The sequence below is a fragment of the Dromiciops gliroides genome, chromosome 2, assembly GCF_019393635.1.
Source record: "Dromiciops gliroides isolate mDroGli1 chromosome 2, mDroGli1.pri, whole genome shotgun sequence".
Lineage (NCBI taxonomy): Eukaryota > Metazoa > Chordata > Mammalia > Microbiotheria > Microbiotheriidae > Dromiciops > Dromiciops gliroides.
In genome coordinates this window covers 438665250-438678992 of record NC_057862.1, presented here as the reverse complement: position 1 = coordinate 438678992, position 13743 = coordinate 438665250, and the positions used below count along the sequence as shown (strand labels likewise).

The 13743-nt window shown below is 36.8% G+C and overlaps 1 protein-coding gene across 5 annotated transcripts in view; it reads right to left on the bottom strand.

Annotated features, from left to right (window-relative positions):
• The window catches only part of GMEB2 (glucocorticoid modulatory element binding protein 2), a 56425-nt gene that overhangs the window by 31396 nt on the left and 11286 nt on the right, over positions 1 to 13743 (bottom strand). For 4 of the 5 annotated variants that reach the window (XM_043980194.1, XM_043980197.1, XM_043980195.1 and 1 more), the window contains exons 3-4: positions 6874 to 6971; positions 5591 to 5718 (exon numbers count right to left, since the gene is read on the bottom strand). In XM_043980194.1, coding sequence (XP_043836129.1) covers positions 5591 to 5718; positions 6874 to 6971 — 226 coding nt within the window. The remainder of the gene's footprint in view (positions 1 to 5590; positions 5719 to 6873; positions 6972 to 13743) is intronic. The other variant, XM_043980198.1, reaches the window with a different exon arrangement.

Below are 13743 nucleotides of genomic sequence, written 5' to 3'. Positions count from 1 at the left end.
GGTAAGAGAGATACAAAGTACTATGCAAGAATGTAGGAGATTTAGGATCATTTTCTACATAAGCAATCTTCTAGTAATAGCAATAGTAAACTTCTAGTAATAAGTAATGTTCACTGCATAGAATGTTAGAAGTTATTAGATCGGGTAAAATCTTTGGTTTTGTCAAGATCTGGTATGGTTTTAGGGATAAACCTGATCATTCAAAAAGTCTTTAAACTGATGAAAAAAATGATTAGCTAACAGGAATGGAGCTGAGAGCTAGTAGATTTCTATGGAAATCAAAGGTAGAAGAGGCTAGAGATAGCATTTGATCTTGGAAGTTAGGAAGAACTAGTTTCAAATCTTGACTCTCACAATTAATTGACTAACCATAAGCAAGTCGTTTAATCTCTCTGAGCCACAGGCAACTAAAACTATATAATTATATATAAATTGGAATCTGCCTCAGTGGAGGGAGTTCCCACACTAACAAAATCATAGGTCCTTGATGTACTGATTACTCCAACTTTGGAAGTTAGGGGGAGATTTCTTAGAAACATTGGCATTTGAGCTGGATCTTGAAAGATGTGAATTATTTCAAAAGGCAGAGGTGGTGGCAGAGGCACTCCAGGCATAAGAAAATACTGGCTATAAATAAGAGATTTTGTGTAGTCCAGTTTGGATGAAGCATAATGCATAGAGAAGTGAGTTGTGCAAGTTAAAATTAGTAGCCAAATGTAAAATTCTGACTACATCATTATTAGCAAGGTCATGTCACTTTCTTCAGTGAAAAGAATAAACCACTATAGAAATGCTCTAACCCATTTCATTTTTATATGTCCTTCTGATGTAACCTATAAATGCTTTGAAATAATCTGGCTTAGTTGGATGTCATGCCCAGTTTTCTGGGTACTTGTTTTTCTTCTACTGATTTTCACTGTTGTTTAGCATTGCGCAAAATGTTCCATCCTTCTCCTCAATGTTTTACAATTGAGCTTTTTTTCTAAACTTGTTACCTTGGCTACCATGTCTCTCCACTTGGCAAGGAAATAGTGTGCTGGCTAAAGCAGTTTCTAGGTTCTTTTGGTCTCCTAGTTAAAGTTTAAGAAAAAGCAATAATCACAATCAATGTCTTTACTTTTGTCTATTTCCCATTTTCAAAGTCAACATCTCATTTAAATGAGCCATTATAACAGCATTCAGTTTCTCATCTTTATTTTTTCTTATAATTTAATGTTTGCCTTTTATACCAATCAATATATGGATGTCTGATTCTGAAATGACTCCTAGAATAATCAAATGGGTCTGTTAAAATACAACTAGGGCAGCTAGGTAGCGCAGTGGATAAAGCACCAGCCCTGGATTCAGGAGGACCTGAGTTCAAATTCGGCCTCAGACACTTGACACTTACTAGCTGTGTGACCCTGGGCAAGTCACTTAACCCTAATTGCCTCACCAAAAAAAAAAATATATATATATATGTATATATATATATATATATAAAACTAGATTAATTTTTTGTGATGTTGTCAGGAAGAAACTACTCATAATAAAACCTTCTGAAAAATACATGTTTTTGACATCATTTTTTATCCTGAATCACATTTTGCCAACATAATTTTCATACTTTTATGTACTCACCCTCACACTGAAGTAACTAAAGTATATGTTAATGTGATTTGGTGGAACCTGCCTTGTTCCTTGTACAATTTCTCTACTTTTTCATCCTCTACAATAGATGATGGCTCATTAGCTACAACAATGTTCATGGCACAGTGGTGTCCTTACCTACTTTCATCATGAATACTGCAAATATAAAATAGCCAAGTGTTCTTTGAAAAGGTGTTTCTTATTACCCTTGAACGCACAATGAAATCAACACTGCTAACTTCTTTAATTACCTTTCAAGAAGAGCTTATGAGACCATCTTTCCATTTAGCTGCAACTTCTTCTTGTGTACTAGTTTCATTTGTATTGAAACTGGTCTTATAAACCCAATTTCATGGCATATCAATTCACTGAACAGTTAAAGCTCAGAGATGGCCTAAAAACTAGGAAACATCCTCTGCCCCCTCCTCCACCATTATGAATATGGAAAGGAGACAAAAAGGAGTAAGGGCCATTTTGGATTTTTACCTGTTTCGTGAGTTGCCATGGTCAAATAATCATTTAGTGACCAACATACTTATAAGTCACTATACTTAGATTGGTCCTAAGATTATAGACAAATGTTTTGTTTGTTTGTTTGTTTGGTTTTTTGTTTTTGTCGGGCAAGGAGGGTTAAGTGACTTGCCCAAGGTAACACAGCTAGTAGGTGCCAAGTGTCTGAAGCCAGATTCGAACTCAGGTCCTCCTGAATCCAGGACTGGAAGTTTATCCACTGTGCCACCTAGCTGCCCTAGACAAATGTTTTAAGGCCTCTATTTTACATCATTCCAGCTTGGTATGACCTGCCAGGACTTGCATTCTGCTTGTATAACATTAGAGAAGAAATTAGGGTGTTTGTCTTCCACAGCACAACATGGCATTAAAGCAAAACTCTAGGAATATCTTTACATAGGGAAGATTAATTTGGCAGTTGTGTGAAGGATGGATTGGAGGGAAGAGGAGGATGTCAGCAGGAAGACCATCAAAAATGTTTTTGTAGCAATCCATTGAGAGGGCAAAAGAATCTATATTAGGGTAACATCAGTGAGAACAGAAAAGAAAGTACTGAAACTGAATGAAATAGTAGAATTGATAGGAATTGGTAACTGACTGGCTACAGATGATGAGGGAAAAGAAAGAATCAAAGGTAACATAGAGGTTTTAAGCATGAATGAGTGGATAAATGGCAGTGCCACTGACAAAAACAGAGACGTGAGAATGAGGAGTCTCTATTAGGAGAAAGATAAGTTTGGGTTTGGGTTTGGGTATGTCGAATTGGAAGTGCTACCAGAACACTGAGGTAGAGGTGTGCATCTGGAATTCAGGAAAGAAATTAGTCCTAGGGAATATAAATTTGGAAATTATCCTCTTAAAGATGAGAATTGAAGCTGTGAGAGTAGATAAAACTGCTAAGGAAGAAGGTTCAGAAGAAGAACAGAACTCAGAGAAGCCAACACTTTAAGGGTGTGAGAAGAAGTCAAAGGAGCTACAGAAGTTACTAGCCAACATATAAATGAATATAGATAGGTTTAGACAGATTGATAGATTAAATCTCATGTGAATCCACATTAGATTATAAATTCCTTGAGGGTGGAGACTATGTAGATTTCTGTGTCTATCTATATCTATCTAGATATAGATATCTATCTAGATAGATATAGTCACCACCCTCAAGGAATTTGTAATCTAATGCCAAATACTAAAAGTCTAAACACATAATATAGGTGACTAGAAAAAAGTATTGTCTATATCAGTGGTGCCAAATTCAGTTAGAAACAGACCCCTGTGGACAACATGTCGACTTAGAAAATCACAAGTTAACATTGATGTTATACTGTATTTTTATTTATTTTGTTAAACATTTCCTAATTACATTTTTTTTTTTAGTGAGGCAATTGGGGTTAAGTGACTTGCCCAGGGTCACACAGCTAGTAAGTGTGAAGTGTCTGAGGCCGGATTTGAACTCAGGTACTCCTGACTCCAGGGCCGGTGCTCTATCCACTGCGCCACCTAGCAGCCCCTCCTAATTACATTTTAATCTGGTTTGGCACTCGGGAGTTTTACATGGTAAATTTGACATCTGTGGTAGAATAAACAAAAAATCCATAACACACATATTAATATAATACAATGGGAAGGGTTAGGTGCAGCCCACAATTTGATACAGGGTATGAGGTACATATAGGTTAATAAGAGAAAGCTTCCTAAAAGAGACGGAGTATCAGTATGGTATGAGAAAAAAAAGAGTGATATGGCATGGCAACCTAGTCCAAATATAGTGGGCAGTTTAGGTAAAACATTAGATTGTAGCAGAAAGGAGGTTGATCTGGCTACAATAGCAGGAAGCAGCTGCAGTTAGAACAAGACAAGTTTATGGAGTGTCCTGGAAACATAGAAGAAAAATCAATGCTTGCTTGATCTGTTAGGTGGCAGAGTGCCCACTCAAGAAATCTACAAGTGGTTATGACAGTCCATACTACTGATAGACCACCTTGTCTTCGGTATATGAGATGGACTTAAATAGGGAAAAAGAAGCTAAAGGAACAACAATATCCAGATGGTAAACAGAGAGCCTCTCCCTCTAACAAAATAGACTTTATAATTACAATCTTGATTCAACAAACAATTGTTAGGACTATAGTCAAACTAAAATGTTATTTACTTAGAAAGCAAAAAAAAATTAAAAAGTAAAAAATGGGGCATGAGTCACTGGGTCTTGGCAGAGATAGGAAAAAAGAGCTCTAATCCTTGCTTTGCTTATAAGAACTATACTTCAGGAAGGAAGACTCTGTGGACAATTTCCTAATAGAATTTGAGCTAAGAACAATTTGTGAAAAAGTGCCTTGCTTCTCACTTCTCATCTTAGGCTTATCTGCTTCCAGGAGCTATTAGTCCTCTTACCTACAGTAGAGATTAGAACTTCATACTACCACTACATGTTAAAAGTAACTTCTCTCTTAGCTCTAAAAGATGACCAAAAAATATTTTCTTGTGTACTTAGGAGGAATAGCTGTAAAATATCTGATGCCTTTAAAGGTTATTTTCTTAAAATAGTCTTCTATATATGATTCATATTTCAAAATCCAATCTTTTTTTCTTAAAGAGCTTTACAATCTAAAAAGGAGTAAACCTCTCCCTCTCTAGGCCCCATTAAAAACAACTAGGAATGCATATATTCTGTACACAGTAGCTATTTAATATTTGCTGAATTAATTTTTTGACCAAATGAATAGTGAAAGATTATAAGTAAAATGATAATAACATCTCATGCTTTGTTGACAAATAAAGGTATAGTCTCGTTAACAAATTTCTTTGTAGTAGGGACTATTCCAATCAAAGATTTTCCTAAAAGAATTACTCTGTTAAGTCTTAAGTAATACTTTTCTTTTAATTGGTGGATAACTAGAGAAAAGACTCAAAGTCAATGCACAGAGGGCTTGAAATGTCTAACAACTTTAATCCAAAATTCCCATTTGCTTCCTCATATATTCTTTCAAAATATAGATCTTATATTTATTTATTTGTTTGTTTATTTATATGTTGTCTCCCCCTCCCCCACCTTTAAAATTAAGTTCCTTGAGGGAAAAGACTACTTTTGCTTTTTTTGGTATGCCTAGCACTTAGCACAGTTCTGGGCCCATAGTAATAAGCACTTAGTAAATTCCTGTTGATTTAATGATCCACTCTATCACGGGGTAATCCTAATATTGTCACCTGAGTGGAATGTGCACCTTCTAATCCCAAGAACCAGCTAATCCATAGGAAGAGCTTAACTGCATGACAGAAAGGGTTACATTTTAATCTTCTTTAATTTTCAGCTGAAAGTCTAGTTGTAACTCATGATTGTGTGTAAATTCTGGTTTACTCTCAGAAATATATTATCACCACTAGCCTTCCCATTCAAAAATAAGGTAGGCGTTCCTTCAGTATCACTCAATCTCAGAAGAATGCTATATATACTCACCTGAACACACTTCACATTAATGCCAGGACATACAAACTTCCTCCATATCAAATTGGCTTTACTATCTCCACAGGTGATAGGATAAACAATCTCAGTCTCCAAACTCTCCTCCTCTTCAGCCATCTTCACTTCTCACAAGGTATACAGATAGAAAGAAGGAAAGGAAAGAAAATCAATTACAATCTCTCAGTTCCATTTTCTATAAATCAGAAAGCACAACTAATAATCTACAAAAATGCATTTAAAAGCAGTTCCTGAGATAGGACACTTAATTTAGAAACATCTATTACACTCCATGGAGGGGAAAAAAAGACAAGGGTAAGGTAAAGCTATGAATGTGGTATCACCCAAGCTAGGCCATAAAGGAAAAAAAGGATTTCAACAGATGAAAGGAAGGTGTTCTAGCCATGGAAGATAGCATGTGCTAAAGCCCAGAGGAGGAAATGATAGGATGAGGTTTGGGAAAAGCTACATGTAGTCTGGTTTAACTACAACTATTTAATCAATAGTGTAGCTTACATTATTGCCACTCTAGTTCAACTACAATATAGGCTACAATATAGATTAGCCTGGTAACCTACCTACCACCTAAAACAGTATTTCTATGGGAAATTGTGATTAAACTTCCAAAAAACCAATTTACAAATCAACTTTTGGGCTGCTTATAAACTTATTCATGATATTCATGAAATGTCCATCAATTCAGCAAAGTCAAAAATCCAGAAGCAGAAAAATTCCTTTAGAAGATATAGTCAAGTTTTATATAAAACAATTATACTGAAATTTCCTAGCATTGTTTTCAATGATCATGAGATTTCTAATTTTATGAAAAGAAAAATATTAAAGTTGTTATAAAAATATCTACTAATATTTTCTGTAAATAGTTTTTGATTTTGAGTTATTAACACAATCATAACAATAAATCCTGATAAATTATTCAAATTAACAAACTAATAGTAAAAGAATGAAACAGAAGAGGGCAGCAAAGTGCTGTGGTAAGCTCTGTTTTCATCAGTTAAAATCATGCAGATATGTAATCATAAAATCAGAATTTTAAAGCTGGAATGACATTAGAGATGATCTAATTTAAGAGAAAATTAAGATTACTGTGATGGAAGTAAAATTCATAAAAAATGACAGCCTGTAATTTCTTCAAAAAGTAAAACAAGTCTTCTAAGTTAGAAGATATGTCGAATATTAAGAAATATTGTCCTTTAAAATATTCTGAGGTAGAGTAATGGGAATAAATGATGAAAAAAAGAAATGCTTTGCATGTTTCCTACCTAATACTGCTTCCTTCAGCTGTGAAGAAGCTGTGAAAGCAGCTGCAGCTGCAGCTGCTGCATTTTCTGTTTCCATGTTGTCTTCTGTAAGGTCCCCCCTGATAAGCAATTAAAATTTTTAAAATTAGTATACATATCAAAACTACTGAACACAGTCTAATCTGAATAGTTATTTCTCCAGAAGAGAGCTCAAAGATTCCTTTTGAGACTGCCTTTTATTACTGAGTATATCTTGTATGCACTTAGTTATTTTCATGCTGTCTCCTCCACTAGAATTCAAACTAGAGAGAGACCCATGCTTCAGTCTTTCCTTTTATATCCCTCTTAAGCACAGTGCCTACCTAGCACATACTAAAAACTTAGTACATGACTATTGGCTGATTGACTTATTTTACTTGTTAAATGTTTAGTCAAGACCACTTTTCTCCTTTAACAAGATGTTTCATGCAGAACTGATAATTAATACACTTCTGGTTCCGGCTCTCCAACAAGAAATAGATAAAGATCAGAGAATGCTGGGCTTGTAAGGGACCTTAAAAAATTATTTCATCCTAGGGGTAGCTAGGTGGCGTAGTGGATAAAGCATGGGCCTTGGATTCAGGAGGACCTGAGTTCAAATTCGGCCTCAGACACTTGACACTTACTAGCTGTGTGACCCTGGGCAAGTCACTTAACCCCCATTGCCCTACCAAATAAATAAATAAATAAGAAAAAAATTTATTTCATCCTTAATTTTACAGATAATCACTTCTAATGTTCTTTTGTTTTCAGTCAATCAAATAACTACTTGTCCTCATCCCAAAGAAGGGATGCCCAGAATAATTGCCCTACAGTTAAATAAAGTCATGGATCTCTAAAGTCCTAAAAAAAAAGAAATAAAAATAAAAATCTTGAAAGCTAAGAAGGATTACATGTGTGATTACATTAATTAGGTGGCCTGAAGTCATGATGACTCATATTCCTGAATTCAAATCTAGGCTCAGGCACTTCATAGCTATGTGACCCTGGGCAAGTCACTTAACCCTGTTTGCCTCAGTTTCTCCATCTGTAAAAGGAGCTGGAAAAGGAATTGGCAAACCACTCTAGTATCTCTGCCAAGAAAACCCCAAATGTGGTCATAAAGAGTCAGACATGACTGAAAAACAACAAACATACAAGAAAACAACATATCTTTAATATTTAATCAATTCATTGACACAGTTCCAGAGCTCATTTCCTAAATAACTTAGTGTTTCCTGCTCTTTGTCTTTAATTTTCTTTTTGACCATCTGTTCAAAAGTTACTATGGGACAAAATAAAGCTTTTCATTCCTAGTCTGCATGAAGATTCTGGAATTTAAGGTTCACCAGACTCTATTCTTTGTTCAAAGAAACTGAAGCCCTGAGAAGACAAGTTTTTGGGGTTTTTTAAGCGAGGCAATTGGGGTTAAGTGACTTGCCCAGGGTCACACAGCTAGTAAGTGTTAAGTGTCTGAGGCCGGATTTGAACTCAGGTACTCCTGACTCCAGGGCTAGTGCTCTATCCACTGCACCACCTAACTGCCCTGGAAGACAACAGTTTTCAAGCAGTCAATATAGCACAATTATAATAATAAAAACAAGTAGTAAAAACTCAAAATACTTAAGCTTCTTTAGCATAGCTAAACTCTGGCTGGAAATCATTTCATTGAAACGTTCTGCTTCTGGCTACCACTTAACACCACTTAAGTTGTGTTGGTTAGAATGATTCAATTCAGTAAGTATTGATTAAATTAGTCGGTCAATAAGCATTTATTATGCACTTAACCATGTGCCAGGTACTGTGCTGTGACTGTCTACTCAATACTAAGCACATACTAAGCTAAATGCTATATAATCACAAAAATGAAATACTTTCTTGTCCTCAGGAGTTAATTACGTTCTTATTTGGGAATCTATGAGGTAGAAATGAGGCAGGAGAACAAACCAGGCATGGGGGACAGCCTGTTCAAAAGTAAAGAGGTAGGGGGCAGCTAGGTGGTGCAGTGGATAAAGCACCGGCCCTGGATTCAGGAGTACCTGAGTCCAAATCCGGCCTCAGACACTTGACACTTACTAGCTGTGTGAACCTGGGCAAGTCACCTAACCCTCACTGTCCAGCAAAAAAAAAAAAAAGTAAAGAGGTAGAAGCAATAAGTCAGTCAGTTTGGCAAAAACATAGGAGTATATAATGCTAATAAGACAAAGAAAAGACATTTGGCCCCAGTATAAGCCAGTTAACTGCATTCTATTTCATGGTCAAAGACTGTCTCACCAATGATTGACATAAATACTAGCAATCAGTCCTACCGAATGAAAATATCTATCAGTCAATACAAATCCACACAAGCCTATGGAAATCTCATAGTATGTTACTAGGAGCATCATTTTTTCAACAAACATCATAAGCTGTGCCAAGAACTGTAGGTTACAAAGATAAATAAAATATTCTTATTGACTGCCCTCAAAAATAATAAGGGAGAGGAGATAAGATATGTACACATAAACATACAGGGTGTCTCAAAGTCTTAGTGCAGTTTAAGCTATAGGGACCCTTTATAATACAAAACTGAATGTGGTAAATATATGAGGGGCACAAAAAAAGGTTACTGTCTATTTGGCCACATGTAAAAAGCCTTGGTTATTTTCTACGGCCTCCTCAGGCATGCTGTCTGCCCCAGGGTTTCTGTTGATACATGAATGTTTCCATGTTTCCATATGTGCATTTATAACAGACAAGAGGGAAAAACACATATACTTTAGGGCGTTCTGTTCTAAGTTCTGTCTTTGTCTGACACCATTCAGAAAGAAGCTGCCACAGGTTGAGTTCAAACACCCTTGTGACTAATAACAACTCTGCTATATGGTGCTTTAAGGTTCAAGAAACACTTTTCTCATAATTCTGCTGGGTAGGCATTTTATCCCTGTAAATCCTAAGGTTCCTTCCGCAAAGCATAATGGGTACAAAGACTCCTTTAAAGATTATGTCTGGCAATGAAGAGCATCTTGCTTAAGATTTTTCTGTCCAACCTAAGGGCCATTAACAACCTATTCCAGTCAAGGACCTAAATTAATTGCTATGGCAACCACCCTTCTGTGCAAGAGAGTTCGGTACTAAAAAGGGATAATTAACCACTTTCCAAAACTTCAAAGTTTTGTTCTACTTTAAACCAGGTCAAAAACTAGAGTTTATTAAAAATGCAAACTTGGAATCTGTTCATTAGCACTCAGGATTGATTATATTAATATGATTCACTGTCTGGTTCAAGTTTAGGAGTAAGGCTCTGAGGTGAAATTATGAAATTATAACCCTAGGCGTTTCTTCCCCATTCTCACTTATGTCTAGAATCTGAAAGCAGATAAAAACCAGAGGAAAGGAATGTGATATAATCAGTTAGACAAGGAGCATTTGTTAAACACCGTCCTGGGATGTATCAGGCATGCCTGACTTTGAAGTCAAGAAGACCACAGTGCAAGTTCAGTAGTATCTTCATATACTACCTCTGGGAAAGTACGAACTCTTTAAGACTATGTTGAAGAAAATGCTTTGTTAGAGTTCCTCACCAAGAGTTACTTATTTACTGTTCTTCAGTAGTGTCCTACTTTTCTTGACCCAATTTGGGGTTTTCTTTCTTTTTAAAATTTATTTAGTATTTTATTTTTCCCCCAATTACATGTAAAAGCAATTTTTAACATTCATTTAAAAATTTTTGAGTTCCAAATTCTCTTCCTTACTTCCCACCCCCTCAATGAGAAGACAAGTGATTTAATACATGTGTAGCCATGAAAAAAATATTTCCATATTAGTCATGTTGTAAAAGAAAACATAAACCAACACCCCCCCCCCGCCGCCAAAGTCAAAAAGTATGCTTTGATTTGTATTCATACTCCATTAGTTATTGCTCTAGGGATGGATAGCATCTTTCATCACGAGTCATTTGGGGTTTTCTTGGCAAAGATACTAGAGTAGGTCACCATTTCCTTCTCCAGCTCAAACAGGGTTCAGTGACTTGACCAGGGTCACACTGGTAATAAGTGTCTGAAACAGAATTTGAACTCAGAAAGACAACTCTTCCTGATTGCAGGCCCAGCACTCTATCCACTGCACAACTAGCTGCCCTTATAGAGATGAAATTATAGGTTGTTAAAAAAAAAAAAAGTACCAGACGCCTACTAGGTGCTGGGAATAAAAAGACAAAAGTGCAAGAGTCCCTGCCCTTAAGGTGTTTACTTTCTACTGGGGGAAGCTATATACACATTTATCATTATATTAGGTATAAATACAAGGTAGTTTAGGGAGATGGGGAGAGCAGAACCATTAGGAAAGGCTCCGTGTAGAAGCTGGGAGACTAGACATGGGGAGCCATGTGTGTGTGTGAGCATTTGTATGTGTGTGTTACACACCAAGGTGGCCAGTGTAGGAAGCAGATTGATATATAAGAAGACCAGAAAGGTAACCAGGCAGGGCCATGAAAGGCTCTAGTGTCTAAATGCCAAACGGAGGCATCTAGAAGCAATAGGGGCAGCACACTGGCGTTTATGGAGTGGAGAAGTAACATGACCAGAGCTGTACTTATGGATTATCACATTAGCAGTTAGGTAGAGGATCCATTTAAATGGCAGGGGGCCTGAGGCAAGAGGACAGACAGTACAATAGTCCAGGTGAGAGGTGATGACAACCTGAACCAAGGCAGTGGCTGTGAGAGTGGTGAAGGAGTAAGAGAAGCTGTGGAGGTAGAAACATCCAGATGTGACAACACACTGGGTAAGTGGGTGGAGAAGTGAGGTGTTAATAATAATGCCAAGATGGTGAACCTGGGAGGTTGGAAGCCTTGTGGCACCCTTAACAAGAAAAGGAAGCTGGAAGGAGGGACGGCTTTGAAGGGAAAGTTCAGTTTTTCACATACTGAATTGAAAATGTCCTCAGAATAACTTGAGATGTCTAACAGATAATTGGTGATGTATGACTGGAACTCAGGAAAAAAGACTGGGGTTGGATATATACAAACTGGAGTCACCTGCATAAAGATGACCTAGCAAAGGAGACTGAGAAAAAGAGGTCAAATAGGAAAGAACCAGAAGAGAATATAGTCACAAAAACCCAGAGAAGATAAAGTATCCAGGAAGAGGTATTCAACTGTGTCAAATGCTACAAGAAGACTGAGAACTAAGAAAAGACCATCAGATTTGGAAATCAAGAGGTCAATGGTAACAATGCAAAGTGTTCAGTTGAACGATGAGGTCGGAAACCAGGCTGTGGAAGTCACTCAATGAGCAAGCATTTATTAAGCACTTACTAGATGCCAGGCACTATGCTAAAGGCTGGGATATAAAGAAAGGCAAAAATATGGTCACTGCCCTGAAGGATTTTATATTCTAACGGGGCAGATAACATGCAAACAACTCTGAATATGTGAGTTCTGTACAGTAAATGGAAAGTAATCTCAAAGGGAAGGCCCAGCAGCGGGGAGGAAAAAAGCCTCTTGAAAAGGGGTAAGAAATCAATGAGAAAAGAGAAAGGGGAAATAGTTCTGGTTTTAGAGGTAATACATAAAAGACAGAACACTGGACTTAAAGTTGGGAAGACCCGGGTTCAAATCCCACCTTAAACATCTACCAGTTATGTGAACTCTGTGCCTCAGTTTTGTTCTCTAAAAATGAGGAGGTGGCACACAATGTCCTCTAAGGCACGTACTGCTCTAAATGTATGGTGTATGAGTCAGAAGATCCAAGTTTCATACCTTGTTCCATTTTGATGCTTAACCTCTTTGAACCTCTTTGAATGTCACACAGTAAATGGAGATCTGCACTTTGCCCCTTTGTAAGTGCTTTCTAAACTTTTAAGCCACATGAAATAGTTATTCTGGTGGAACTAGTTACAGCAAACACAAAACAAAAAACAAAAGAAGGTTAAAAAGTACCTTCACCTCAATGCAAGGTGGGTGCTGCTTACTCCTGGGATCAACCTATGTATAAATCACCATACTTTGGTGGACACATATGCAAAGTGAAGGCAGCAATGTGAATCTTTCTCACAACTATATTTAGGTGATTTAACTGTTAAAAATAACAATTTACATTTTTAGAGTCCACAAAGCACTTTACATGAAAAATCTCACTTAATCCTTACCACTCTCTGTGAGGTAATTGGGCAGATATTATTGTACAGATGAAAGACCTGAGGCTCGGAGAGTTCAAGATCCCAAAGTGAGAAAGCTAAAGCCCAGAATCCTCTCAAGTTTGCCCAATGCTCACTGTTATCATCAATTAACACTGTTCATGTTAAGAAATGTGAAACTTCATTGATTTATTCATATCTTTTCTTCAGATGAAATTTGTTAAGCTCAATGAAATGAATAAGGCAGTGGACAGAGCAGTGTGGAAACTGAATGGCATGGCTGAAAGAGAACCAGATTTAGAGTCAGAGGACCCAAGTTTAAATTCCAATTCTTCCACCTACTAGCCTGGACATGTCACTGAAGCTCTCTGGACCTCAATTTACTCATCTGTAAAAGGAAGTGAGTGCTGGACTTGACAATTTCCCAAGTCTTCTACCAGCTTTAAGATCTAATATCTTTTGACAAGCCCCATTAAGTGAATTTATGGAAGCTGGCTTCTAGATGGAAACTGATCACTGCTGTAATACTTCAATTAAAGAGAGCTTAATTCATTAAAATTTGTATTTCAAATTTATCTTGAAAAGCCTCCATTCACTTTAATAGAATCTTAGGAATAGGGAAGTCTTAAAGATCATAAACTTTGAAGCAAAGGTTGGTATATACTGCTGAGGTAGAAAAGTGCTATGGAATGTTCCTTCAATAGATGTCCAAGGAGACAATAAGCCAAGAATAGCAATTTGGCATTCCCCCTTCCT